At 37.1% G+C, this 27397-nt stretch overlaps 1 protein-coding gene and 1 long non-coding RNA gene across 4 annotated transcripts in view; one reads left to right on the top strand and one right to left on the bottom strand.

Annotated features, from left to right (window-relative positions):
* The window catches only part of LOC309646384, a 67645-nt gene extending 55712 nt beyond the window's left edge, over window positions 1-11933 (bottom strand). Inside the window, exon 1 of the long non-coding RNA XR_014255326.1 lies at window positions 1653-11933. This is a non-coding gene — a long non-coding RNA (uncharacterized lncRNA). The remainder of the gene's footprint in view (window positions 1-1652) is intronic.
* UBE2W (ubiquitin conjugating enzyme E2 W) overlaps window positions 1-27397 on the top strand; it is a 73831-nt gene that overhangs the window by 27764 nt on the left and 18670 nt on the right. For 2 of the 3 annotated variants that reach the window (XR_014255314.1, XM_082432649.1), the window contains exons 2-3: window positions 11941-12032; window positions 19900-20002. Coding sequence is in view for 2 of the 3 variants with exons in the window: in XM_082432649.1 (XP_082288775.1) it covers window positions 11941-12032; window positions 19900-20002 (195 nt within the window). In the remaining variant the exon portion in view is untranslated. Of the gene's footprint in view, window positions 1-11940; window positions 12033-19899; window positions 20003-24066; window positions 27273-27397 lie in introns of those variants that run through there. The other variant, XM_082432650.1, reaches the window with a different exon arrangement.

The raw sequence follows: 27397 nt of genomic DNA, 5'->3' as shown, positions 1-27397 counted from the left end.
TTTTTAATTTATTTATTTTTGCTGTGTTGGGTCTTCGTTTCTGTGCGAAAGCTTTCTCTAGTTGTGGCAAGCGGGGGCCTCTCTTCATCGCGGTGCGCGGGCCTCTCACTATCACGGCCTCTCTTGCTGTGGAGCACACGCTCCAGACGCGCAGGCTCAGTAATTGTGGCTCACGGGCCCAGTTGCTCCGTGGCATGTGGGATCTTCCCAGACCAGGGCTCGAACCCGTGTCCCCTGCATTGGCAGGCAGATTCTCAACCGCTGCGCCACCAGGGAAGCCCCTCTGGCTAATATTCTTTATTGCAAATCCAAAATCTGAAAAAAGGCTTAGACTCACAGATATAGAGAACAAATCAGTGGTTACCAGTGGGGAGAGGAAAGGGGGCAGGGGTGAGATAAGAGGCACAAACTATTATGTATAAAAAAAGCTACAAAGTTATATTGTACAACACAGGGAATATAGCCAATGTTTTATAATAGCTATAAATGGAGTATAACTTTTAAAATTGTGACTCACTATAGTGTGCACCTGTAACTTATAATATTTTACATCAGCTGTACTTCAATTTAAAAAAAGAAAGAGGACTTCCCTGGTTGTCCTGTGGTTAAGACTCCATGATCCCAATGCAGGGGGCCCAGATTCAAACCCTGGTCGGGGAACTAGATCCTGCATACCACAACTAAGAGCCTGCATGCTGCAACTAAAGATCCCGCTCGTGGCAACTAAGACCTGGCGCAGCCAAATAAATAAGTACATAAATATTAAAAAAAAAAAAAAAAATAGGAAGAACACTGACATAAATCACAGCAAGATCTTTTTTGACCCATCTCCTAGAGTAATGAAAATAAAAACAAAAATAAACAAATGGGACCTAATGAAATTTAAAAAGCTTTTGCACAGCAAAGGAAACCATAAACAAGATGAAAAGACAACCCTCAAAATGGAAGAAGATATTCACAAACGAATCAACGGACAAAGGATTAATCTCCAAAATATATACACAGCTCATGCAGCTCAATATCAAAAAACCAAATAACCCAATCAACAAATGGGTGGAAGACCTAAATAGACATTTCTCCAAAGAAGGCATACAGATGGCCAAGAGGCACATGAAAAGATGCTCAACATCACTAATTATTAGAGAAATGCAAATCAAAACTACAATGAGGTTCACTTTACACTGGTTAGAATGGGCATCATCAGAAAATCTACAAACAATAAATGCTGGAGAGGGTGTGGAGGAAAGGGAACCCTCTTGCAGTGTTGGTGGGAATGTAAATTGATACAGCCACTATGGAGAACAGTATGGAGGTTCCTTAAAAAAACTAAAAATAAAATTACCATATGACCCAGAAGTCCCACTACTGGGCATATACCCAGAGAAAACCTTAATGCAAAAAGACACATGCACCCCAATGTTCATTGCAGCACTATTTACAATAGCCAGGACATGGAAGCAACCTATATGCCCATCAACAGACGAATGGATAAAGAAGATGTGGTACATACATACAATGGAATATTACTCAGCCATAAAAAGGAACAAAATCAGGTCATTTGTAGAGACGTGGATGGACCTAGAAACTGTCATACAGAGTGAAGTAAGTCAGAAAGAGAAAAACAAATATATATTAACACATATATGTGGAACCTAAAAAAATGGTACAGATGAACCAGTTTGCAAGGCAGAAATAGAGACAGATGTAGAGAACAAATATACGGACACCAAGGGGGGAAGGGGAGGGGTGGGATGAAATGGGAGATTGGGATTGACATGTATACACTAATATGTATAAAATAGATAACTAATGAGAACCTGCTGTATAGCACAGGGAACTCCACTGTACAGTAGAAACTAACACAACATTGTAAAACAACTATACCCCAATTTTTTTTTAAAAAGTACTTTTTTAAAAAATAAAGTGGAAAAAATAAATTTAAAATGGCTTAGAAATAAAAACTTTTTGGAAGTTGACTACAAATTTTTCGTGTGGCGAAACCTGAAATGAGTGGGTATGCGATTGCCTAGTGTTTTTAAAAATTTCATATGCTGTAAACATTCACATATTTGAGTGCGAAATACTAATTGGTTTGGTGGGGTGCATTGTTACTATTTTTATAAAATCCAGAAAATTCTTAATTTTGAAATATCTGGCCCCAGGAATTTTTACATAAGGAATTGTGAGCCTGTGTTGTTTTATACAATCATTGTTTAGATTTACTTACATATTTACGTATTTTTGCTTCCTATGTCTTCTTGCATCTTTCACCTGTCATTTAGGATTATTTTCCAGAAGGAAATTAAGATTTATTGTTTAGCTGCTTAGTGTTGGTGGTAAACTCTGTTTTATCTGAAAATACCTTTTTTTCACCTGTGTTCTTGAAACTATATCTAGTTTTGCTAGGTATAGGAGTTAAAATTGTCAATTATTTTCACTTAGATGAAAGATAAAATTCCACTTGTTTTCTAAATTCTAGTATTATCTGACTTCAATTATTGCTCTTAAAATGATAGCCATCAGTCTAATTTTGTGTATCTTTGTAGGTAATCTTTTCTCTAGTTTTAGGATTAGCTCTTTTTCAGTTGGTGTTCTGTACTTTCACAGTGATGTGTGTGAGTTTGGAATTCTTTTTATTTATGCTGTTTGGAATTCATTCTGGACGTGGACTTGAGGATTGATGTCTTGAACAGTTCTGGGGAATTCTCATGCATTATCTCTTTAAATGTTGCCTCCTATTCTCTTGTATTCTCTTTGTCTCATGTTTTCACCTCTGTTTCTCTGTTACATCCTGGAAAAATTCTTCAGACATCTTCCTAGGTATTAATTCTCTCTTCACCTGTGTTTAACCTACTGTTTAATCTATCCACTGAGTTTAAAAAGGGTTTTTTTTTTTTTATTTAGGTACATTTCACATGCCATAGAATTCATTCACTTAAAGTGTACAATCAGTGATTTTTTTTTTTTAGTATATTTACCCAGTTATGCAACTGTCCCCATTATCTAATAGAAAATTTTCATCATCCCCAGAGGAAAACCTTCTACCCATAAGCATTCACTGTCCATCTTCTTCCCATCTACTGGCAGACACCAGTCTAATTTTTAGGTCTATAGATTTGCCTCTTCTGGGCATTTCATATAAATGGTATCAACCTATATGTGGTCTTCTGTGACTGACCACTTTTACTTACCATAATGTTTCTGAGGTTCCTCCATGTTGCAGCATGTATCAGTACTTCATTCTTTTTTTTTTTATGGCCAAATAACATTCCACTGTATGAATACAACAGATTTTGTTTACCTGTACATCAGTTAATAGACATTTGGGTAGCTTCTATTTTTTTCTGTTATGATTAATGCTGTTTTGAACATTTGTGTTCATGTTTTTATGTGGATTTGTTTTCTTCATCCATTGAGCCCTTAAATCTAATTATACAAGAAACATACTTCTACATTCTTGTCATAAAAGAGTCATAATATAAAAGTATATAGTGTAAACAGGGGTGTCCTCTTTCTCCTCCATTTTTGCTGCTAGGAGGGAACTACTGTAAAATAGTTGGATGTGCTTCCTTCTCTCTCTTCCGTATGCGTTTATATGACGTTTGTATAAATCTCTTGCTTTTGTTTTAATATAAAGGAATTATATGTATTTTTGAGGCTTTCTTTTTTTTCCATTTCAGTATGTTTTGGGATTCTTCTGTTGTTGTTAGTACACAGAGATCCACATCATTCTTAATGGTTGTGTAGCCTTATTTCCATATGCCATAATTTGTAAAATTATTGATAGACACATATATTGTTTCTGGATTTTGCACACAGTGAAGCAGTCAACATCCTTATTAATTTTTTAAAGCATTTACTGAGGAAAAACATTATTTATCAGGCACAGTTTTGAATGCTAGGATTACAAAGATAAGTAGACCATAATCTCTGCCTTAGAGTTGCTCACAGTTATATAAATGCTACAAGAACATAAAGTAAATTAATTGGGGATCTGGTGCTTTTCCAGCTAGGAAGATAGATTTGTATTGCATCAGGTATTTTATGCTATTGTCTTCTGAATAATTTCTCATTTGGTTCTTACTACTTTTTTAAAGTATTTTTCTAGATTCTGAAAAGACAAATTGTTGCCTTAGTGGATAGAACTTGTATTCCCCAGGATTTTTTTTTTTTGCTTCTGTTAGTTGCCTGGGGCATTACTTCCTTGACCACTTGATTAAATTCTTGCCTAAGGTTCTCAGCAGGAATTCAGACTCAGACCCATGTGGGTGTCTGCTTGAGATTTTGACATTTCATGGGAGACATTTTTTTCTTCCTATACCCATTGCTAAGTTCTAAGCAGGCAGATTTCATTGTTATCTCTTTCTGTGCCCTTTATCTTATTCACTATTACACTGAGGGGTCATAGTTTTATGCAGGTCTTCCGAGAGATTCCTCACTTTTTGGTCTTGCCCCCTTTGGGTTTGGTGCCCCCCTTGGGTTTGGTAGAAAACCCCAAAGTGAAATCCAACCCTGATCCTTTGATTATTTCAGAGTTCGTGTGTTCACTTTGTTTTTGTTTTCAGTGGAATTATTCAGAATATCTACATTGTGCTGGAAATAAAATTTTGTTTAGTCTTTAAATGCATTCTTCCTTTAGCTTTCAGTATACCACAGTCCTGGTTTTTCTCCCCTTTGATCACTCTCTTTTTGAACACTGCTGTACCCTGAAATCATGTAGAGATTATTTACGTATTTGTCTCTGTTTTTAGACTGTGGGCTCTTCACAAACAGGAATCATTTAGTCTTGTCATTTTTTTGCATCCCAGTCTGATTTTTGAAAATGTTAGTTTATTTTTAAATTTTTTATTCTTTTGGCCATGCTGAGCAGCTTGTGGGATCTTAGTTCCCCGACCACTGATCAAGGTCACTGCCAGGCCCCCGGCCGTGAAAGTGCCGAGTCCTAACCACTGGGCCGCCGGGGAATTCCCAAAAATGTTAGTTTAAAATAAGAATGAACACCTTGATTTGTTGAAGGCTTTCCATTTCCTAAAAGGGGGAAAAGTTTCAATAAATAAATGTTAGAATTAAGGACTATAGAAGTATACTTAGGAAAAAAGTATTTTTTCTTAATTTGCATGAATCAAATTCTACCTTATTTTAAAATAAGGTAAGATCATTTCAGTGCCGTGTCATCTCACCCTGAAAGAAGAAAAATGTTGAAATTGTTTAATATTGTTGGGGGGAAAGTAGTAATTTATTAGTGAAATTATATTAATGTGTATGGTATTCTTATTTTTTTTCTATCACACCCTCCTATTGTTAACCTTCCACCTTTAGTTGATTGTTAGATGAAATTAGAGAAAACATGTTGGGCATTTTATATACAGTTGCATTAGCAATCATTGTCGTATATCTCTACATTTTTAATGTTTTCCCCTCTCTTGTTTATATTTCTCCCTACCCTAAATAAGGATTTCTACCCTTTAGAATAGTTTCTCAAAGTGTCAGTTTTAAATAAAATTTTACAAGATGTGAGGCCTAACTCTCCAACTCCTTAACTTGCTCCATTTTTCATCACATTTTAATATACCATACACTTATTTGTTTTTGTTATTATTTATTAACTCTCTTCTGTCACTAGAGTTTAAGCTTTACAGGGCCAGGAATCTTGTCAGTTTGTCCATTGATGTACTGCCATTATTAGTATCTAAGAGGGATATACTCTCTCCTGGTTTTGATTCATAACCATAAGAGTATCATTTAAATATTTTGTGGCTTGGTTTCAACATATATTAGTGTGGGATGATACTTACACAAATACATTAGTTTAGAAGCTGAACTGTTTTATATATGAATGAGCTTTTTAGGATGCTATTTAAAATACTTAGTCTTTTTTTCTTTTTTTTTTATTAAGAGCATTTCATTGAGTGTGTATTCTTCATTAAACAGTAATGTTCTCTGTCATACAAATGTAGTAGTACTTTTTTATACAGTCATACCCATCATCCTCAGCTGTCTGAAAAAGCAAAAACTTGAACTAATATATAAGCATGAGCATTGATGAAAATGATCAGAAGCCGAGGAGGTAAAGATGGCATCATTGGGATGAAACACCATGTTTTAGCACCGTGCTACACAAAGTGTGGTCTGTGCACCTGTTACTGGGCTGTGCTTTTCATTTTATGAGGACTTGGAAAAATTGTACCTAATTTCTCCGGTTAATTTCAGTGAGGGAGTATAGTATGGTTTAAGAGCAAATGAAGCAATAAATGTTAGCCAGTGTTAAATGCCAGCACTGGAGATGGGTTAGGATTTGTTACACGAAAATAATGTGATATATTCACCAAAATAAGTAAGCCCTTTTGCTTGGTAATGTATGGTGGGGCTAGGGAGGGGGAAACAGCAAATAAAAGAGAAAGAAGAGGAGAAAGCAAGAGAATGTCAGTGACTAGAGGTTAGATATTATGACAAGTTATTGATAGTCGAAGAGCAGATGACAGTTAAAAAAGTGAAAACTGGGGCTATCAAGCTATCAGAACTATATACTGAAGGATCATGTGGGCTTGTAGACCTCACTGTTGTCTGAGGATGTCACAATAGAGTAATCATTATTTAAAAAAAAAAACTTTTTTTGACGTCTTTATTGGAGTATAATTGCGAGTAATCATTATTAACAGGCTAAATTATGTTCAATACACGTAATGTCAGGGATCTGTATTAGAGTTTAGAGTTTTACCATGTTCATTTAAAATTTTTTTGATATTTAAAAGTATTAGTCTTCATCCATTTTATCTCATTTCCTGATCATGCCAGGGAAGCACATGGCATATTCAAACTTGGTTTAACATTATGGGTCTGTGTTGGGACAGGCATTGATATTATCAGTTGGGGGAAATGGAACAGGACTGATTAGAACATAGTGATTACGGTTTTTTTTCTTTTTTCCTTTTTGGCTGTCCCACATGGCATGCGGGATCTTAGTCCCCTGACCAGGGATCAGACCTGTGTCCCCTGCAGTGGAAGCGCAGAGTGCTAACCACTGGGCCTCCAGGGAATTCCCATTAGTGGTTACAGTTTTTAAAGTGATCTTTAAATTGCTTTTACTCTTTTGTATAAAAACTGTATCTTGCGCTTTCCGAGGACTTTAAATCTCATAAGGCTAAGAGTAATAATATGTGTCTGTTTTATTCTGTTGGCCTTTTTACGTCCCCACACTTGACCTTTGCTGTGAAGCAGCTACTCTAGTCATTCTTGGAGATGTGGTAGTGGAGAAGAGGATACGTTAAGCTCCTGGGCAGCCTTTTCATGTTACATAAATACTTTCCTCGACCGCTGTAGTAAGCTCCAGTCATAGGGAAGAGTAAATCTCAAGAATAATCCCTCGTGTGTACTGAAGCGGGAAAAAGTTTTAGGAACTGAACTTGTGTCACTCTTAAGTGCAGGGTCACACATCCTAGGATGTTGTAGTAGTCTAGAGATTCTCAACCATCGTTTGATGACGTACAGGAATGCCATTCACTTTTGTGGTGTTTCCCAACATCTTGTCGTTGATAATAGTTAACTGCAAAAGTTGTCAGTGGTTTTCTTACCCCCAAAAGTAGTAAATTTCAGTGGATTCATATCACTTAGATTCATTTGCATTCATGAGGAAGGAGAGAAAGGGAGGTGCTGGCTGGACTATAGAGCCATTGAAAAGCCAAGCCAGTTCTGAAAGTGTTAAATCTTTTTTTTTTTTTCATGGTATTTAGATACATCAGGATCTTTTTTACTGAGTATATAAACCCACTTGGGTCTCTTAGAAGAGCTCAAATTCCTATGAGTTTTCCAGACTTGAGCCAACACAAGATGAGGGCTAGATAGAATTTTCAGGTTTACTCTAGATTTGGGATGCTTTAAAACAGTTAGATTCTGGGCCTGGCCTTTTTGCCTGGGGTGCTTTAAAACATTTAGATTCTGGGCCTGGCCTTTTTGCCTTGGAAGACAGATGTACTGCTGTACACGGTCTGGGAATAAAGTGCATATTTATAGATTGAGATCATGTATCGCCAGGTATGTGTTAAATATTGAGAGAAGAATCATTTTAGGCATACTAAATTTACTCAGAAAATTATTTTTTATTTTTCAGGTGGTTCTAGTACTTGAAGAGTCAGGAAAATTAAACTTTTTTTTTGAAAGTGGGTTGTCTACTCTAGCCACTTTTTTTGTTTAGTATTTGTTTATTCGGTTGCGTCAGGTCTTAGTTGTGACAGGCGGGCTCCTTAGTTGCAGCTCGCCAGCTCCTCAGTTGTGGCTTGTGAACTCTTAGTTGTGGCATGCATGTGGGATCTAGTTCCCTGACGAGGGATCGAACCTGGGCCCCCTGCATTGGGAGTGTGGAGTCTTAACCACTGTGCCACCAGGGAAGTCCCCAGGAAAATCAAACTTTTATTAATGACATATATCATATATTTTTTAATGCATATTTTTTCCCCTACTTTAACATATCTGAAATCAAGATGTGTCTAATGAGTGGTGTGTAATTGTTTAATTGGTAGCAGTTTTCCTTTCCTAGTATTACATGAAATAATAGTGCGTCTTATGATTGATGCCGTGTCTTAGATTCAGAGAACCATGGTACATTTGTAATATATGTAATTAATTTTCCCATATCTCTCCAATTTAGGGACAGACAGGGTGATATTTGGCTATGAACCTTTGGAACTGTTAATTTTTAAGCCCCCTTAGCTCCCAGTAGTTTGTAAGTAGTTCTGCTTCTTTACTTAGTTACCTTCTGCAGTTATTTTCCAGTTATCTCCAGTTATCTCAATTCTAGGCTCTCATTTTCACCACTGTCTAGGAAAGCAGCCAATGTTGCCCCGATGGTCTAATAATCTGGTGGTATCACTGCTTTTGCTAGTGTTCTAATGCACGTGTTTCTCATCTACTTTTGCTAACACTTTGTCTTCAAAGTTAGGAGGTGAATGCTTCCTCATGTGATGATAGCTTTCTGTTGATAGATGCTACATGGTATGATCTCTAAACACATGGTATTCTCTCTAAACAGTTATGCTAGTTCTTCACATTCTCAAGTGAGTATGAATTTTCCTTTATTTTTACGTTGAACTCTTTAAGTCCTCTTTTTTTAGCTTCTGTGTTCATATTCAGTTCTTAGAAACGGGTTCTTAGAACCAGTTTCTTAGAAGAGCCAGAGGACTCTTGAGGGACCTGTTTGCTTACTTAAAGACACTTCCTGCCCTCCTTAATGATTATTGTTCCAGGAAGGATACCTAAGAGTGAATTCCCTGTTTCTATGAGCCTGCCAGATACACTGTTTGACCTTCTACTCTTATCTTTTTTTTCTTTTTTCGGTAAGTTTTATTAGTACACTGGTAAATCATTAGTTTTATTAGTATGCTTAGTAAGTACTCATTAACCCCCCAAATGTTTGTCCTGCTCTGTCTCTTTATTGCAGAGGATGTGGATGTGCAAGGTAGTTTATTGCCTGATAGCAGAGACAGTAAGGGACTGGCATGAATTGTCTTTTTAATGTAGTGACTCCACCCCTCAATGAAAAAAAATGCTCCAGTGACTGTCTTGGATTCTGACCTGTGATACTGAAATTGAAATGGGTGATTTCAGTGGATGCAAATGGATGATAGTGGATGATAGCCTCTTCTAATGGGGAGAGGTTGGAGCAGAGGTTCTGTATTAATCATCTTTCGCTGTGTGACAGATTACCCCCAAATTTAGTAATTTGAAAGAACAAGCATTTATAATCCCATGTAATTCGAAGGGTCTGGAAGCAGAGAGTTGGATTCTGGCTTGAGTTTGCAGGCAGTATACTGGCTCCAGCTGCAGTCATCTGAAATCTTGGCTGGAATTGGAGATTCCAGATTGGAGATTCTTCCAAATCATCCATGGTTGTTGGCAGGCGGCCCTAACCTTACCGCGTAGGCCTCTGAATTGGACTGTTCACAATATGGCAAGTGATTCTAGAGAGAATGACCCAGATGTAAATCATAATCTTTCATAACCTCATCTTGGGAGTAACATACCATCATTTCTGCTGTATTCTATCGGTTACACAGACCAACTCTGGTACAGTGTGGGAGGGAACTACACTAGGATGTGAATACCAGGAGGCAGTTACTTGGAGATTCTCTTGGAGTTTGGCTATACCACAGGCCCCTTTCTTTGTGGACATATAAGAAGTTGTGTCAGGGTGGGGGAAACTTTTCTTTTTCCACAGTGCTCTTCACCGTTATCTCCAGGAGACCTAGGAATAATTACACCAACACGAGTCTTCTTAACTTGCTTTTATATCCTGTTTCAGTTGGTAGCTATGCAAGTCGACCTTCCTTTATATCTTAATTCAATAACAAGGGCTGTCTTCCTTGTCTTAGTAAAGTTTTCAAGGTCTGGAGGATTTCCACAGCAGTGTTTCCCAAAATGTAGTCATTGAAAGAAGACTTTTCCAAGATGCCCTACACTGAGAGGATTCCAGTACTTTCGGAAGCCTGTGTGTTATCTTCCTCCCCTTAGAGAATCATTGTGCAAGTTAGTATATCAGAAGTCTCTGAGAATTCCTGCTTTAAAAAAAAATCCTTTTTTTTTGTTGTTGTTGAGCCCAGTGTTTCTGAAAATTTACTTGATCACAGAACCCACATTTGTTGACAGAAGTAGGATAAATTAAAAACCCTCTTCTAACATAGACACTTACAACGAATATATTCCTCCTTTATTCAAAACAAATTGTTTATGCAGCTTTATTTCTGTATTTTGGATAATTAAAATTTTTCTAAACTAATTTTCAATTTGTAATTTTGCATTTTGGAAGGCAGCTGAGGTCAGAAATTGCGATTAGTTGATATCTTATTTTCCATGTTACTAGCAGTTATGATATTGCACCATCTGAGGAAAAGTTTTCACTTTTGGCAATTTAAAGAGCCATTGATTCTTAGCAAAGAAGGGAGGAGTTTTTAATTCTGTAGTGTTGTTAGATGGTGGTAAGCTTATTTAAAGGCATTATGAATTGAAAAGATCTAGAAACATTGCTGTATTGATAGTAATATTTCACTGTCTAGAAAAATCAGAAACTAGCTTTTAAGTAGAGAGTTGTTTGGAGTTCTGAACAGAAATCCATGCTTGTGTGCTTTAATCCAAGAAAAGATGTTCATTAAGAATCTTTATAATGTTACATGCACTTCTAATAACATTGGTTATTTTGCTTTTAAACCCGTAAATTATGGGCTGCTGTGGTTTTTGTTTTGCTTTGTTGTATACTGAAAAAGAATGTCCACTGATGATAACAAGGGAAGAACTGAACAATAAAAGCTGTACAAACAAGAATGCAAATACATAGCCATTTTGGGGCATCTAGTATGTGAAAAAATAACTTTATGTATCTCAGGCCCTGGTATGTTATATTCTGGTGTTGAAAGATTAAATTATATGTGAATGATCCTATTTTAAGGAAATAAACAGGGGCTGTAAATTGTAAATTAAAATTATTTTAAACTTTTTCAAAAGACTTTTTAACTTAATATAGTTCTTCTGGAAAGCCTGTCTGTCTGAAATGATGCATTTTTTAAGGGTTATGGAGAACTGTGGTTTTTATAATTGAAAAGCAGTAAAGGAAACCCTGCTAAAACTTTTAAGCATTTATAACCTTATAACTTTAATGGAGTAGTTTTGAAGTTTTATAGGTAGCTGGCTGCTCTTCATAACCACTTTACATCATCAATGTTTACAAATATATTTAGAAATATTTTGAAAATAGATTGTGAATTATAGGACAGGCAATTAAAAATTTGAGAATTAGGCATGTAAAATATATAGAAGATATAAGGGGCTTGTAAAGGAAAAGGCATGAGCATTTGGACGAAATTTAATCAAGGATTTCAGACTGTGTGCATACAAGTATATTGTATTATGTTGTAAGGAAAAAAAGTACAAGTTATTATTGATACTCTTTTCTAGAAACGACTACAGAAGGAACTGTTGGCTTTGCAAAATGACCCACCTCCCGGAATGACTTTAAATGAAAAGAGTGTTCAAAATTCAATTACACAGTAAGTGTTTAAGTTTCAAAGTTCTTGTTTGTTTTTCTTTTGTTATCAATGTAATGTATGAATATATACTCATTTTAAAAATACAGAATTATTTTCGTATTTCATCCCATTCTCTTCCACCAAGAGGTAAGTACAGTAAACAGATCTTATTCTGTGCATTTATATATACAATTTTGTTTTATAGAAGTTTCCTGCTAATGAGGCAGCGTTTAAAAACTTTGGTCTGACTTTGTTATGAAATGTTCTTCACCTGTAATAGAGCAGTTTGGTATGAGGTTATTTATGAGACTTTTCAGAAACATTTAAGGCTCTGAAGAGAATGACAGTCAAGAGGTATCTCTATCCCTGTCCCCTGAACATATTACGTAGTTGCTTTCTTTACAGAAGGGTAGCTAAATGAATGTCAGACTCTTAGCATTCTCATTTAATAGATAAGAAACTTTTCCATGAGGATGAAAAAGTGAAGGGTAGAAGGAGGACGTAGAAGTATTCTCTAATTTAGCTCCTTCCGTGGGAGTGGAGCAGAAGTCTCTTCCCAGGTATGTGCCAAGAAGAGTAGCGATATGGGTCCCCTCCGTTAAAAATGAGCATTTGAATTAGTTTAAAGTGTTTTCAAGAGTATCATCCTAAGATTTCACAACCCAGTGTGGTCTGTCCTTACAACTCCTTTGATTTAACAATTCTGTTAGACAAGAGTAATGTTCTAAAATGGGAAATTTTTAAGCAATTGACTCTCTCCTTAGAAAAAAACTCCAAAAATGTAAAAGGGGTAGAAGCCAACAAGAAAAAGTTTACTGTAGACCAACTTGTAGGACAAATTTAACAATTCAAATATTTAGTGATATTCTGGGTCCAAAGAGCAAAAGTGACCAAAGCTCACACAACAGGGACATATTTATTTTCAGAAGAAACAATTTTGGTTACCTTTGACTTTGACATTTGAGTCAGTACTTAAGACAGGAGCCAAGCTTTAAGAACAGGAATATGAGGAAAGGATATGTTGATGTTTGAATGGATATACTGATGTAGTATGGGGGACTTCCCTGGTGGTCCAGTGGTTAGAATTCCATGCTTCCACTGCAGGGGGCATGGGTTCGATCCCTGGTCTGGGAACTAAGATCCCCCATGCTGTACAGCACAGCCGAAAAAAAGAAAAAAAAGAAAATGTAGTGTGTATTACTACATACTATAGATACTATAGAGTATCTAGCTCTATAATGATCTCTTTAAAACATTGCTGGGTTCTCAGTTAACTGAGCAGTTTTAGATTCACTGCCAAATGAGTGGAAGGTACAGAGATTTCCCATAGACCCTCTGCTCCCACACATGCCATAGCCTCTCTAATTTATCAGCATCCCCCACCAGAGTGGCACATTTGTTAGAACTGATGACCCTACACTGACATGTCATAATCACTCAAAGTCTGTAGTTTACGTTACAGTTCACTCTTGATGTTGTACATTCTATGGATTTGGACAAATGTATAGCGACATGTATCATCATTATGGTGTCATACAGCACTTTCACTGCCCGAAAAATCCTCTGTGCTTCATCTGTTCATCCTCCTCTCCCCTCCCACCGACCCCTGGCAACCACTGATCTTTCTACTGTCTCCATAGTTTTCCCTTTTCCAGAGTGTCATATAGTTAGAATCACACAGTGTGTAACCTTTTCAGACTGGCTTCTTTCACTTAGTAATACGCATTTAAGGTTCTTCCATGTCTTTTCATGGCTCTCAATTGACTTTTCATTTATCTCAAACAGAATTTAAAATGGAGCACACATTTAGAGTATAAAGCATTTGTTCTATATGATTAAACAAGTGACTGTTTTTTGTTCTGTATCATTAAACAGGTGGATTATACTCCATTTTCATCTTTTTCCTCTTTACCTTTGTTAACCTGCCTCAGAATATCCTATAAGAGCTAGCCCTATAGTTTTCAAGGAAGTAGGTACCAATCGTTTCCACTTTCAACCTTTACTTTTTTGGGGGTGGGGAGGAACTACACAACACAATGATTTATAAAAAGTTAAAGGACCATTTTACGTTTTTAAAATTGAAATATTTGTATAGATAGTTCTACCACAAATTATAACTACTGGGACTTCCCTGGTGGTGCCATGGTTAAGAATCTGCCTGCCAATGCAGGGGACATGGGTTCGAGCCCTGGTCCAGGAAAATCCCACATGCCGAGGAGCAAGTAAGCCCGTGCGCCACAACTACTGAACCCACGTGCCGCAACTACTGAAGCCCGAGTGCCTGGAGCCCGTGCTCCGCAACAAGAGAAGCCACCGTAGTGAGAAGCCCGCACACTGCAACAAAGAGTAGCCCCTGCTCGTGCAGCAATGAAGACCCAATGCAGCCGAAAGTATAACTACCAAAATAACAGCGTCTTTGCTACAGAATAAACCTGTCACTTAGAGATATTTGGCAGGCAAGAATTTTTCTTTTAAAATAATTTACTGTAAATGAACCACAAAAGTTTTATTATCTTTGGACCATCTTCCAGGATATGAAAATAATCTTGTAAAAATTAGATCTTGGGAATTCCCTGGCGGTCTAGTGTTTAGGACTCCCCTTCCACTTGAAGCATTATCTCCAAAGTGGAAGAATTACAAACCAAATTTTTTTTTTTTAGATAGTAGGGACCTTTTCTTTTTTAAATTTATTTATTTATTTTTGGCTGTGTTGGGTCTTTGTTTCTGTGCGAGGGCTTTCTCTAGTTGCGGCAAGCGGGGGCCACTCTTCATCGCGGTGCGCGGGCCTCTCACTATCGCGGCCTCTCTTGTTGCGGAGCACAGGCTCCAGACGTGCAGGCTCAATAGTTGTGGCTCATGGGCCCAGTTGCTCCGTGGCATGTGGGATCTTCCCAGACCAGGGCTCGAACCCGTGTCCCTTGCATTGGCAGGCAGATTCTCAACCACTGCACCACCAGGGAAGCCCCCAATTTTTTTTTTTTTATAAGTCTATTTATTTATTTATTTTATTTTTGGCTACGTTGGGTCTCTTGCTGCACGTGGGCTTTCTCTAGTTGCGGCAAGTGGGGGCTACTCTTCGTTGCGGTGCACGGGCTTCTCATTGCGGTGGCTTCTCTTTGTTGCAGAGCATGGGCTCCAGGCATGCGGGCTTCAGTAGTTGTGGCTCGCGGGCTCAGTAGTTGTGATGCACGGGGCTTAGTTGCTCCGTGGTATGTGGGATCTTCCTGGACCAGGGCTTGAACCCGTGTCCCCTGCATTAGCAGGCGGATTCTTAACTACTGCGCCACCAGGGAAATCCAAACCAAATATTAATCTAGTTGAAAGAGACGCATATAATTAACAGGAAATAAACACTGATTTTAAAATACTATTGTATATATACTTTTTCCTATTCAATTCTTTAGTTTCTTTAATCAGGCCACGGCAGAAGCTGAAGCAAAAGATAGACATCAAAGCAGTCAGAGATAGGGCAAAAAGCAATGTCCTGATGTAACTACTGACCTATTCTGAAGAAATTATTTATTACTTGGGGAATTCCCTGATAGTCCAGTGGTTAGGACTCGGCACTCTCACTGCCAGATCCCAGGTTCAGTCCCTGGTCTGGGAACTAAAATCCTGCAAGCCGTGCAGTGCGGCCAAAATAAAGAAAAAAAAAAAAATTGGTGTTTAAGTGGGCTTATATGGGATGGGGTATATGGGAAAGGAAGATGATGAAAGCACGTTAAGCTTTGTGGAAGACAGTTTGGTAGCACGTAGACCTTGAAAAATATGCATATCATATCCTTTGACCTAATAAATCAACCTATATGCTGTCCTAAGGAAGGAACAGAGTTACAGAAAGATTGACTTAGAACTAATTAAATAGGGAAATGGTTTCTCAATGTAGTAAAGTAAAATGGCACCCCTTGAGTTACAGCCCACAGACGTCATATCATGTAAGGCAAAAATTTTGTGTAGTCATAATTGTCTTTGAACATCCCTTGAGAGAGGCTATATTGGTATATATCCTGTATTAATATACCCAACAAAGCTAGTTTTTCCTTCAGAGTGGCATAGATGGCTGTTTCTTTGATTAGGAGCCATGAATGTGTGAAAAATACCTGTTTTAAACATTAGAATCACAGAACAATGGTTATTCACAGGAGGTTAAGAAGTGAGACTTCTCCCATCATCCTTACTCTGGGGCATGTGTGCTCATGACTGGAATTGTGAACACTGATGATTTGAATGTAATGTAATTTAAGTGTGCACCTAATGCAACTCTACTGGACTTGGAGTCCATTGATATAGAAACTGCAAAATGACTAGAATGAAATGTACCCTAAAAACTTTGACAGTGATTGTCTTTGGGTGATTTTTGTTTTATTTATGCTTATGTAAATTTTCTATAGTGAACATATGTTACTTTTTAAATTAGCAAAATGTTATTTTAAATTATCTTGCACGATGTTGAGAAGTATGCCTTCTTTGACCTATCTCACCCACATATTGCAAAGTGTCTCTTAGCTATTACTTAAGAGCTATGCTTGGATAGGTCACATGTCAATTTATGGTACATTATGTGTCCTAAGAATTGCCTTATAAACAGAACGAAAGGGCACCAAGAAGTCCTGTGATTTTTTTTCTTGGACTACCCCAGCATAGTAGGTGGGAGTGGGAGGTGGGGGTAAAAAGGGATGTTCATGGCTAGGAAGGACCTAGTTTGGTGGGTTTTGTTTTTTGGTTGGTGGTGGTGGTGGGGTTTTTTTGTTGTTGTTGGTTTGTTTTTTGGCTGCACCACACGGCATGCGGGATCTTACTTCCCTGACCAGGGATCGAACCTGTGTCCCCTGCAGTGGAAGCATGGAGTCTTAACCACTGGACCACCAGGGAAGTCCCTGTTTGTTTGTTTTAAATTTAACTTTAGTTGATTTACAATGTTGTGTTAGTTTCAGGTGTACAGCTTCAGATTCTTTTCCATTGTAGGTTATAAGATACTGAATATAGGTCCCTGTGCTATTATACACAGTAAATCCTTGTTTATCTATTTTATATATAGTGGTGTGTATCTATTAATCCCATACTCCTAATTTATCCCTTCCCCTCCCCTTTCCCCTTTGGTAACCGTAAGTTTGTTTCTTATGTCTGTGAGTCTGTTTCTGTTTTGTGAGTAAGTTGATTTGTATTATTTTTTTAGATTCCACATATAAGAAGTATCATATAATATTTGTCTTTCTCTGTCTGACTTACTTCACTTACTATGATAATTTTTAGGTCCATCCATGTTGCTGCAAATGGCAATATTTCATTCTTCTTCGTAGCTGAGTAATATTCCATTGTATATATGTACATCTTTTTTTTGGTTTTATATATATATATATATATATATATATATTTTGAAGTATAGTAGATTTACAATTTTGTACCTATCTCTGCTGTACAGCAAAGTGACTCAGTTATACACATATATACATTCTTTTTTTAATATTCTTTTCCATTATGGTTTATCACAAGATACTGAATGTAGTCCCCTGTGCTATACATTAGGACCTTGTTGTTTATCCATTCTAAATGTAATAGTTTGCATCTACCAACCCCAAACTCGCAGTCCATCCTTCTCCCTCCCCCTTCCCCCTTGGCAACCACAAGTCTGTTCTGTATGTCTATGAGTCTGTTTCTGTTTTGTAGATAGGTTCATTTGTGCCATATTTTAGATTCCACATAAAAGTCTCTTTCTGACTTACTTCACTTAGTATGATAATCTCTAGTTGCATCCATGTTGCTGCAAATGGCCTTATTTCGTTATTTTTTATGGCTCAGTAGTATTCCATTGTGTATATGTACCACATCTTTATCCATTCATCTGTCAATGGACATTTAGGTTGTTTCCATATTTGGCTGTTGTGAACAGTGCTATGAACATAGTGGTGCGTCTATCTTTTTGAATTATAGTTTTGTCTGGGTATATGCCCAGGAGTGAGATTTCTGGATCATATGGTAATTCTATTTTTAGTTTTTTAAGGAACCTCCATACTGTTTTCCTTAGCAGCTGCACCAATTTACATTCCCACCAACAGTGTAGGAGAGTTCCCTTTTCTCCACACCCTCTCCAGCATTTATTGTTTGTAGACTTTTTGATGATGGCCATTCTCATTGTATGAGGTGATACCTCATTGTAATTTTGATTTGCATTCCTCTAATAATTGGCGATTTGGAGCATCTTTTCATGTGCCTGTTGGCCATCTGTATGTCTTCTTTGGAGAAATGTCTGTTTAGGTCTTCTTATTTTTTGATTGGGTTGTTTGTTTTTTTGATATTTAGTTGTATAAGCTGTTTGTATATTTTCGAAATTAAGCCCTCGTCCGTCTCATTGTTTGCAAATATTTTCTCCCAGTTTGTAGGTTGTCTTTTCATTTTGTTGATGGTTTCCTGTGCTGTGCAAAAGCTTATAAGTTTGATTAGGAGGAAGGACCTAGTTTTAAAGAGAATAGGTTTTTTGTTTTTGTTTTTTTAATGCAGCTTTTGCATTGTATTTTATTTACTGTGTACTGGTTCTGATGTCAGGAATGTACTAGGTTTTTTGCATATGTAACGTGATGTATCTTTCCAACAACACTTCGAGGTGACTTTTTTTTAACTTTAGCAGTTAATTTTAAAAATACCTATTTTACAATGGAAGTACTTAAAACAAGAGAGGTAAAACAGCTTACTCAGGGCCCCACAGCTAATTAAGGGACAGATCTGTTTAATTTTACTGTAAAATATTGCCTCTTGGGTCTGTGGTTGCATCTTTTATTACCATGTAAGGTATTTAGCGTACACTGTGAAAATGAATAGCCATGTTCTTAAGGGTTTATGTGTGTTCAGCCTGATTGCTTTCAGAGAGTAGGCACATTTATTATTTTACATATTCCTAAGTCCATAATATGTGAGGTGCTCAACAGAACGCCAACAGTGTATCCTCAATCCTCCTTTTGTTTCCCTGTATTTAAAATAAGTTTTTATACCTGAAAAGTATAAGATGAAAGGAATTGACCAGGTATACAATAATTATAAGTGGCATGGATATAATTAGGAACTCATTTTGCTTCTAAATTCTGCCCCATCATCTTTGTCATAATAATCTCTACTCCTCTACCCGCACTTTTTTTTTTCTAAAGAACAAGAGATAGTTCTTGTTATAAGAATATAATTATAAACAGATTTATATTCATGATTGTTATATATGAAAACAAAGTAAGCTTACATAGATGCCATAGAAATCTATTTGGGGTTTTATTAAACAATTGAAACGTAATGAGAGACAAAGGAAGGGCCTTCTAGAGCCTTAACTAGCTATCAGAGTAAGTGTCCTGATGTCAAGTTAGCTTCATTTTTCCTGTTTAACCTTCTCTAGAATGCTGATGAGAAAATTGAAAATTGGTCTGATAGCTACAGTTCTCTGTAGTCATTGCTGATACTGATTTCTCTCATAGCTTCTAAAATAATTGATATCAGAAAGGCAATTGATTAGTTTGATATTATCTATAAAATCTTTTCCATAATTGTAAAGATAGTCTGAAAAAATAAGGTAGCATAAATTGAGTAGGAAGAGTGCAGGCTTTGGTTTCAGCACACCTAAGTTGGGTTTTATTTTGGTTTTTTTTCCAGACCTGGGTTAAAATTTGGCTCTGTCCTTTGTTAGCTATCTCACCTTGATCTAGCTATTTAACTGGAGTGTCAGAGAAGGAAATAGGGCCAGGGGTATTAATACCTACTCCTATAATTGTTGGGAGGATGAAGTGTGTTGGTATACGCGAATGACTCTTGTCCCAGTGCCTGGCATAGAGGAATACTCGGTGTTCTCTTTTCTCCTTCTCACCCCAGTCCTTTATAACTGAAGTTTAATTTTTTTTTTTTTCTATTCTAGGTGGATTGTAGATATGGAAGGTGCACCAGGTACCTTATATGAAGGGGAAAAATTTCAACTTCTATTTAAGTTTAGTAGTCGATATCCTTTTGACTCTCCTCAGGTAACTGTTTTGCTTTTTAAATTTTTATTGTATTTTTGGATTATAGCAAAATGCTAAATTAGCCATTTTTGACTAAGTAAAAACTTATAAAAGAAATTCATTGTAATTATGTGAATAGATTTTTTCCTTTATCTTATTTATAATATAATGAAGATCATATGAACATTTTACCTTATTGAGATTAGGGCTTTGCTGCTTTTGTACTTCTGAAAACTTAAGACTGTTTCTTATCCATTCATGTTAAGCAGAAAAAAGGGATGGAAATCTAACACAGGCCCATGGGTTGTGGGAGAACTTAGCATTTGGAATATGGAGGCACGTCTTCCTAGATAAGATGATGATAGAATGACATCGTTAAGAGGCAAGTGCTTTTTGGGAAGGAGCACTTCTTTGATTTCGCATTGGCATGCTGTCTTTTGCAGCCTTTTAGTATTGCAAGGGCAGAATATATTATTACAAGATGTTAAATATCTAGACATCAGCCCCAAATCTGATCATTATAATTTGAGGCAGAGTCAATTTAGTTAATGTCTTAAAACTTGGACAAGGGATAATGGTGGTAGAGAAAAAATTTTGAGAGTTGCTTAACTGTGGTGAATGATTAATCCTTGGAGGTTAGAGAAAAGGAGACTCTAGGATGAATTCCAGATTTCTGGCTTGGTAAGACGGGTAATGAGTTACTAGTAGCAAAATGATAAGACAGTGCCCAACTCTGTGTAGCATTGTTAGATAATGAGGTGTTGTGGATAGTGAAATTTCCCAAATAACCTGAAATTCAACATGTGAGGTGCTAAAATATGCTATTTTTGAGGAAAATCATATTTCATTGCTACTTTAAATAGAATATACCAAACAGCTTAATCAATTCTCTTAGCCATGTAGGAGTATAGATGGAAGTCAGTTATTGTATTGTGCTATAGATAAAGAGATGATTGTTTTAAGGCATAGAATTAAATGGAAACGGACTCCTTGATTTCTGAAGTTTCCATGTGAGCAGAAAATTAAGAGGTTGGGGGCTCCTTTTTATCTTTTTCATAAAAATAAGGCAGAGACGTATGTATTGTCATGACCTCTAGGCTTCTATAATAACCATGTGTAGACTGTAATCAAAAACCAAAGCAAATGTATTCCTTCTTTTCAGAAAATGATCTTCATTTTCTGTTGTTGCCTTTCGGCTTATCAGCATCATCTTACTGTTATTGCTTGAAGGCAGTGAGGTATCCACTTGTCACCTTCAACCTAAGTTCGTTGAAGGTATGTGAAGGAAGAATACAACTCACCAGCTCAGGAACTTTGCCTAGGGGACTATTGGAGAAGGCTTACTCTGGGAACTCACAAATTTTTCATCAGAGGGAAATAATATTTCTGTAAACATGAAACCAAGTGAAAAGTGTTCTCTAAACTCTCAGTTTTTAGTTCTAAATCAAATATCAAGCTTAACCATCAGTTGAATTTCATCTTTAATATTTCCGTAAGAACCTTTGTAATAAATTCTATCATCTTATCTCATATTCCTTTTATCCTCCTTCCCTGGTTTTACTCCTGCTTGCTGGTCTGATTTTTGTGTCCTCCGGGTTCTTTTTTTTTTTTTTTTTTTTTTTTGACATTAATATTTTAAAAATTAATTATTTATTTTTGGCCACATCGGGTCTTAGTTGTGGCATGTGGGCTCTTCGTTGCAGCACGTGGTCTTCTCTCTAGTTGTGACAAGCGTGGGCTCAGTAGTTGCGGCACGTGGGCTTAGTTGCCCCACGGCATGTGGGATCTTAGTTCCCAACCAGGGATCGAACCCGTGTCCCCTGCGTTGGAAGGCAGATTCTTAACCACCAGACCACCAGGGAAGTCCCGTCCTCCAGGTTCTTTATTCAGTGCTCCCTTGTTCTCTTCACTTTTTAAAGTCTTTAACCATCTTAAGCCACTAACTCCCAGATCTCCAACTCTGTGTACAATCTCTTTCTGAGGTTTAATTTCACACCCTTGTTGGACATCTCTACTTGAACACCTCCAGATGTCCACATTTAACACAGCTGAACTCAGTTTTTTCTAATAACAAAATAAAATAAAAAAAGAATTTTTTCTTGGGTTTCTGTCCACCTAACTTCTCATGTTAAATTTATTTCATTTCCCTCGCTCTTAAATGCAGTTTTTCAGATCCTTTCACAGACTTAAGGCAGTCCACCACTTTTCTTAGCTTATCATCAGTGCTGTGTGGTCCAAGCGTTCAGCTTTTATTTGGACTATTACAAAATAGCCTCTAGTTGTTTCCACTGCTAGCCGTCCTTTCACAGTGCTGTTAGATTTATTTGAAGGTGCAGTTACCTCATTGGTTTTCGCACATACATCCACCACCACCATCCCCACCCTTCTTGGTAAATCCTGTGATGGTTCTTATTTCCTGTGGAGTCAAATCAAGCTTAGCAGTCCAGTCCGTTTATGGTTGAGTCTGAACTGAAGCATTTTAGCCACACATTACCTCCATGCCTTCTACTGTGTAGTAATATTTGCATCATACTTTATTAATGTAGCCATTAAGTAATGTTATCTCTGAAAGTGAAAGATTACATGTAGAATGATGTGGAAACCCTAGGGGGGTTGTTCCCAATCTTTTGGAATATGAGTTTTTAACATCAGTTAATTTATATATTTATATATATATATATATATATATATATATATATATATATAATATTCTAATATCCATGATTGAGAAAATAACAGACCACTCTGAGTCCAGTAATACTTTTAAATTATTTTTAAATTCTATTAATCACGTCATCTGTATGATTATAAAATAATTATAACATGTCCAGTAATCAAAGCTTGTTGTACATACAGATTTCAAGATTTTTCGGATAACTAAAACTTTCCAAAGGTCCATTGCATTGCTCTGGATAAGGGCAGTAAAATTCCCCATTCACCAAAGATTTTATTTGTTCAGATGTGGAAGCATTGGCTCTTGTTAGGTAATTAGTCTTTCATTTTCCTATGCAATAAGCAGTACTAAATTTACCACTACTTACAAGAGTAGAATTTGAGGACATATCCGTAGAATAAGCATCTCATTGTGAAATTATTAATTTTGTGTCAGTGAGATCTTTATCTGTAAATGAGATCTATAAGACTATACATAAAATTTATAGGCTGTGTTATTTTCTTCTACTAGTTATAATTAATTTCATATGTATCTCACTTTACAGTGAAAAGGCTACCTATGTAAAACATGGTGTTTGGCCCAATCATTTGCTTTAAAAGAAACAATAACAGCAACAAAAAACTTTCTCAGTTAAAATGGGAGCAGAGATGAGGTACCTTTTCATCACTGTTTTCTAGTAATGTGCACTTCCCAGCAGCCATACAGAAAATAAAATTCTTTCTATATAGTGGATTTTGTTTCCTTATGCTAGGATACAGGTAAATGGTTGGTTAATTTAACATGTATTGAGCATGAACTGTGTACTTTAGAGATGGCAGAGAGTACAAAAATTAAAAAGGAATTGGGCCTGACTTTAAAAAGCCAGTAATCTGTTTAGTATTTGGATAGATAGACATTTATTCATTCATTCTGTAAGTATTTATTGAGCATGTATCATAAGACAAACACTTTACTAGGTGTTGGCAATTCTGTGGTGAACAAAATGGCCCTCCAAAAACCCTCCTTATGTGGAGTTTGCATTCTTGTAGAAAGAGAAGGACAGTAAACAAAAAGCAAAATATATATAGTATGGAAGATGGTGAAAAAAAGTAGAAAAGAGGAGTCAGGGTGTTGCAGCATTGGGTAGAGTGAGCAGGAAAGATGTCATGAGAAGGTGACATTGGGGCAGAGATCTGAAAGAGTTGAGTGCATAAGCCACATGAAAGGGGTGAGAGAAAGGGCAGGTGAAGACAAAATGCAATGGTCCTGAATCTGGAGCATGCCAAGTGGTTCCCTGGAGTGTTGTATAATCAAGAAGAGGAGAGTAGGGCCTAGGTCAGAGAGAGAATTTGGGCTGGAAGGTCCATTAGAGATTGGATAGGACATTTATAGCCCATCGTAAGAATTTTGACTTTTACTCTCAATGAGGTAGGAAGCCCTTGAAGATGCTGAGCAGAGGAACGACATGCTCCTACTTAAAATTAAAAGGAGAAACTTGGCTGTTATGTGGCACATTGACTTCTGGAGGCACAAGGGTGCCCCTCTTGCAGTGATCCAGGTGAGAGGTGATGGTGATTTGTACCAGAAGGGTAGCAGTGGAGGTTGTGGAAGGTGGCAATATTTTGGACTTATTTTAAAGATGCTAAAATTATACTTGCCTTGATTATAAAGCTTTAGAAACATTGGGGCAGAAGAGTAATCACTTTCCCCTCACCCCTGTTCCCCCTCCTATTCATGCCCCTTTAACACGAACCCTTTAGTTGTGTTGCTTAAAATTCCCTCATTGCAGAGATCCACAACTTATTTTCATAGTGTCCTCATCCTTTTGTTCGTGGTCTGATTCTCCCTGCTTTGGGGAAGCTATCAGTATTCATGCTGCTGATACATGTTAGATGACTAAAAGGGGAGAACTGAATTGAGAACTGTGCTAAAATTCTTATCCCCAATCACTTCTGTCAAGTAGTTATCATTTATTCTAGACTACCTATGTCATATATATTATTCATAATGAGATATTTGATTTAGTTTATTAAACTCTCTGCTTGTATATTCAGTTTTTATAGTTGCCCTTTAGATATTGTCATCTACTGACAATTTTAATCAGAGAAAACATCCCCTCATATTGTCCCTGTAGAAATCTTGGTATCTATATTGTAGATTGGCTTTATAACTGTAGCCTGTTATGTATTGCTCATTCTGTGTATATTGTATTTGCACCTAGCTTGATATACCATATTAGGTGTCTGACTTTCTAATCACTTCCAGAGCACTGGTCTGAACACATTAGTATGCCTTCATTGTGCTAAGATCTCAATACTGTGAGGTCACACAGTACTGAGCCTGATCTTTGGATGTCCTCAGGTATGATTGCCATGAATTTCACGTTAGAAACAGTTAGCTAATATCCATCCTTTATATTGTCACTGTTGGTGGCTTTCAGTTTAGATTTTTTAGTACCTAAAGGTTACCCAGAGGTTGGCTTGCTTAAAATTTTAGGTTGGATGTGGGACATGCGAACTGACCTCCAAAATGATATGGGTCTTGAGCATAGTTCCTTCTCACATCTCACCTGTTCTTGAACTTGAGCCACACTGATGGGGGATATTTGGAAATTTAGAGACATATGAGGACTCAGAACTTAAGATGTGGTTCACATGCATTAGATTTAACATCCTTTTCTAAAATTGTGACTTTTTTTCCATTTAATAGCTTGTTCTTAAAATAGCTTGTTCTTAAAAATCTGTAATTCCATTTTACTCAGTATGGTTTATGCAGTGGGGAATGTGTGCAGTCTCTGGTCGCTGTTCAATCTATGTGACTACTTTGAATCTGAATAAATTGTTTAAAAAATAAATTAGCAAAATTCTTTATTCCCTTTGGTTTCAAATTCATCGTATTCAGTTATATTGTCACATCTGTTTTGGATAGTTTATCAGCTATTTGCGATTCCCCCCCAGAAAGGTTTTTGAACTCTGGAAACAGCTTCAAGTCTTTTAAGTTTTCAGAGCCTACTTGGCTGTATTAAAAAAACTGAAATGTGCATTTCCTCCTCTGGCTTGTACTGCATATTAAATAAACGAGGATAGTTAAGAGTGTGGTCTTGGGACTTCCCTGGTGGCGCAGTGGTTAAGAATCTGCCTGCCAGTGCAGGGCACACGGGTTCAATCCCTGATCCAGGAAGAACCCACATGCTGTGGAGCAGCTGAGCCCGTGCACCACAACTACTGAGCCTGCGCTCTAGAGCCCACGAGACACAGCTACTGAGCCCACGTGCCACAACTACTGAAGCCTGTGCACCTAGAGCCCGTGCTCCGCAGCAAGAGAAGCCACCGCAATGAGAAGCCCACACACCGCAACAAAGAATAGCCCTGGCTTGCTGCAACTAGAGAAAGCCTGCGTGCAGCAACGAAGACCCAACACAGCCAAAAATAAATAAATAAATAAATTTATTTAAAAAAAAAAAAGAGTGTAGTCTTGAAGAAATTCAGTATTGGTTACTCTTCTGTCACATGCGGAGAACCAGAATAGCAAAGTTTGCATCAAAACTGTGCAGACTGCTTACCAGCCTTTACATGAATAAACTGTTGAAAAAAATTTTTTCTTATATTTCAGGAATTCGTCTGAATTCCTGAATGGAATTCAGGAAATCCTGGATGGAGCCTGTCCATGTTTAGACAAACTTCTAAAATTCTCTATCTGCCAGGTTGGGTTCTAGGGGTTACCTGTACCATGTACAACAAGTTAGTTCCCCTGTTTTTGGTTGCTAGAAGTTTTAGGCTGGTTGCATTTGCTCTGAATGCAGCAGGTTTAAAAGCCCCTGCTTTTTTTTTTTTTTTTAAGCATTATTAAGATCTAATTTATTTTAAGCATTATTAAGATCTAATTTATTTTTATTTCAGTCCCCTCAAACTTCAAAACTGTTTCTTTCTCCTTGATTTCTGGCTCTCTTCTCTGCTTATAGAATGTCTGCTGCTTCTGCTGTAGGTGTCTTCCACTGCTCCTCATCCCCTTTCTTTCTCTTCTCTTCTCCTTTACTTTTGGTTCATGCATACTTCTTGGCTCTCAGACCAAGTGATTTAGTTTATAATCATTTCTCTCCAAGAAGAATACTGCTTTCCTTCTGCTTTGTGAATTGGCTAGTCAAAGCATCTCGTGATAACCTTTTGGTTGGCTGTCTGTGTATTTTCCTTGATGGTTGTTGATACATTGCTTCATTTGTGCCAAAAGAGATAACTTGGCAGTTCTTACTTTTCTGGCACCAGAGCACTGTTCTACATGACTTGTTTTAAAAAAGACCTTACTGGAAAAGAAATAGCCTTTAAAAATAATTGTGGCCAGGGAGTAAGCTCTCGTGGGCACTGCTTGTGTTCTTCATGAAAATATCCTATTAGTCAAATGGCATTTTGTGGCAGAATGAACACCCCAAAGCAGATGCGTATTCTGTGAGATTTGTAAACTCCCACTCTAGACATCCACAACACATTGTGGGAATATCAAATGCATATAATATAATAAACTGTAGTTCACATTTATAAAAAAATTAAAAAATAATTGTGGATAGACTCATGGAGCTGCAAGACCTTTAAGCAGTCATTTCCCTTTGCAGAGCAGTACTTTTTTAGCAAAAAATGACGAAAAAGGCACTAATTCTGATAGATATAATTGATATAAATGGTGCTTCAAACACAGCTGTGCCGAAGTCTTTGGGGGGTCTTCTGCAGTTGGGCCGGACAAGCCACTTGATGATATCTCTTGTTATAAGA

This window comes from Balaenoptera physalus, assembly GCF_965194825.1.
Source record: "Balaenoptera physalus genome assembly, chromosome: 17".
In the NCBI taxonomy this organism is placed as follows: domain Eukaryota; kingdom Metazoa; phylum Chordata; class Mammalia; order Artiodactyla; family Balaenopteridae; genus Balaenoptera; species Balaenoptera physalus.
The sequence above is the reverse complement of the archived record's forward strand: the minus strand, read 5'-3'. Positions and strand labels throughout refer to the sequence as shown.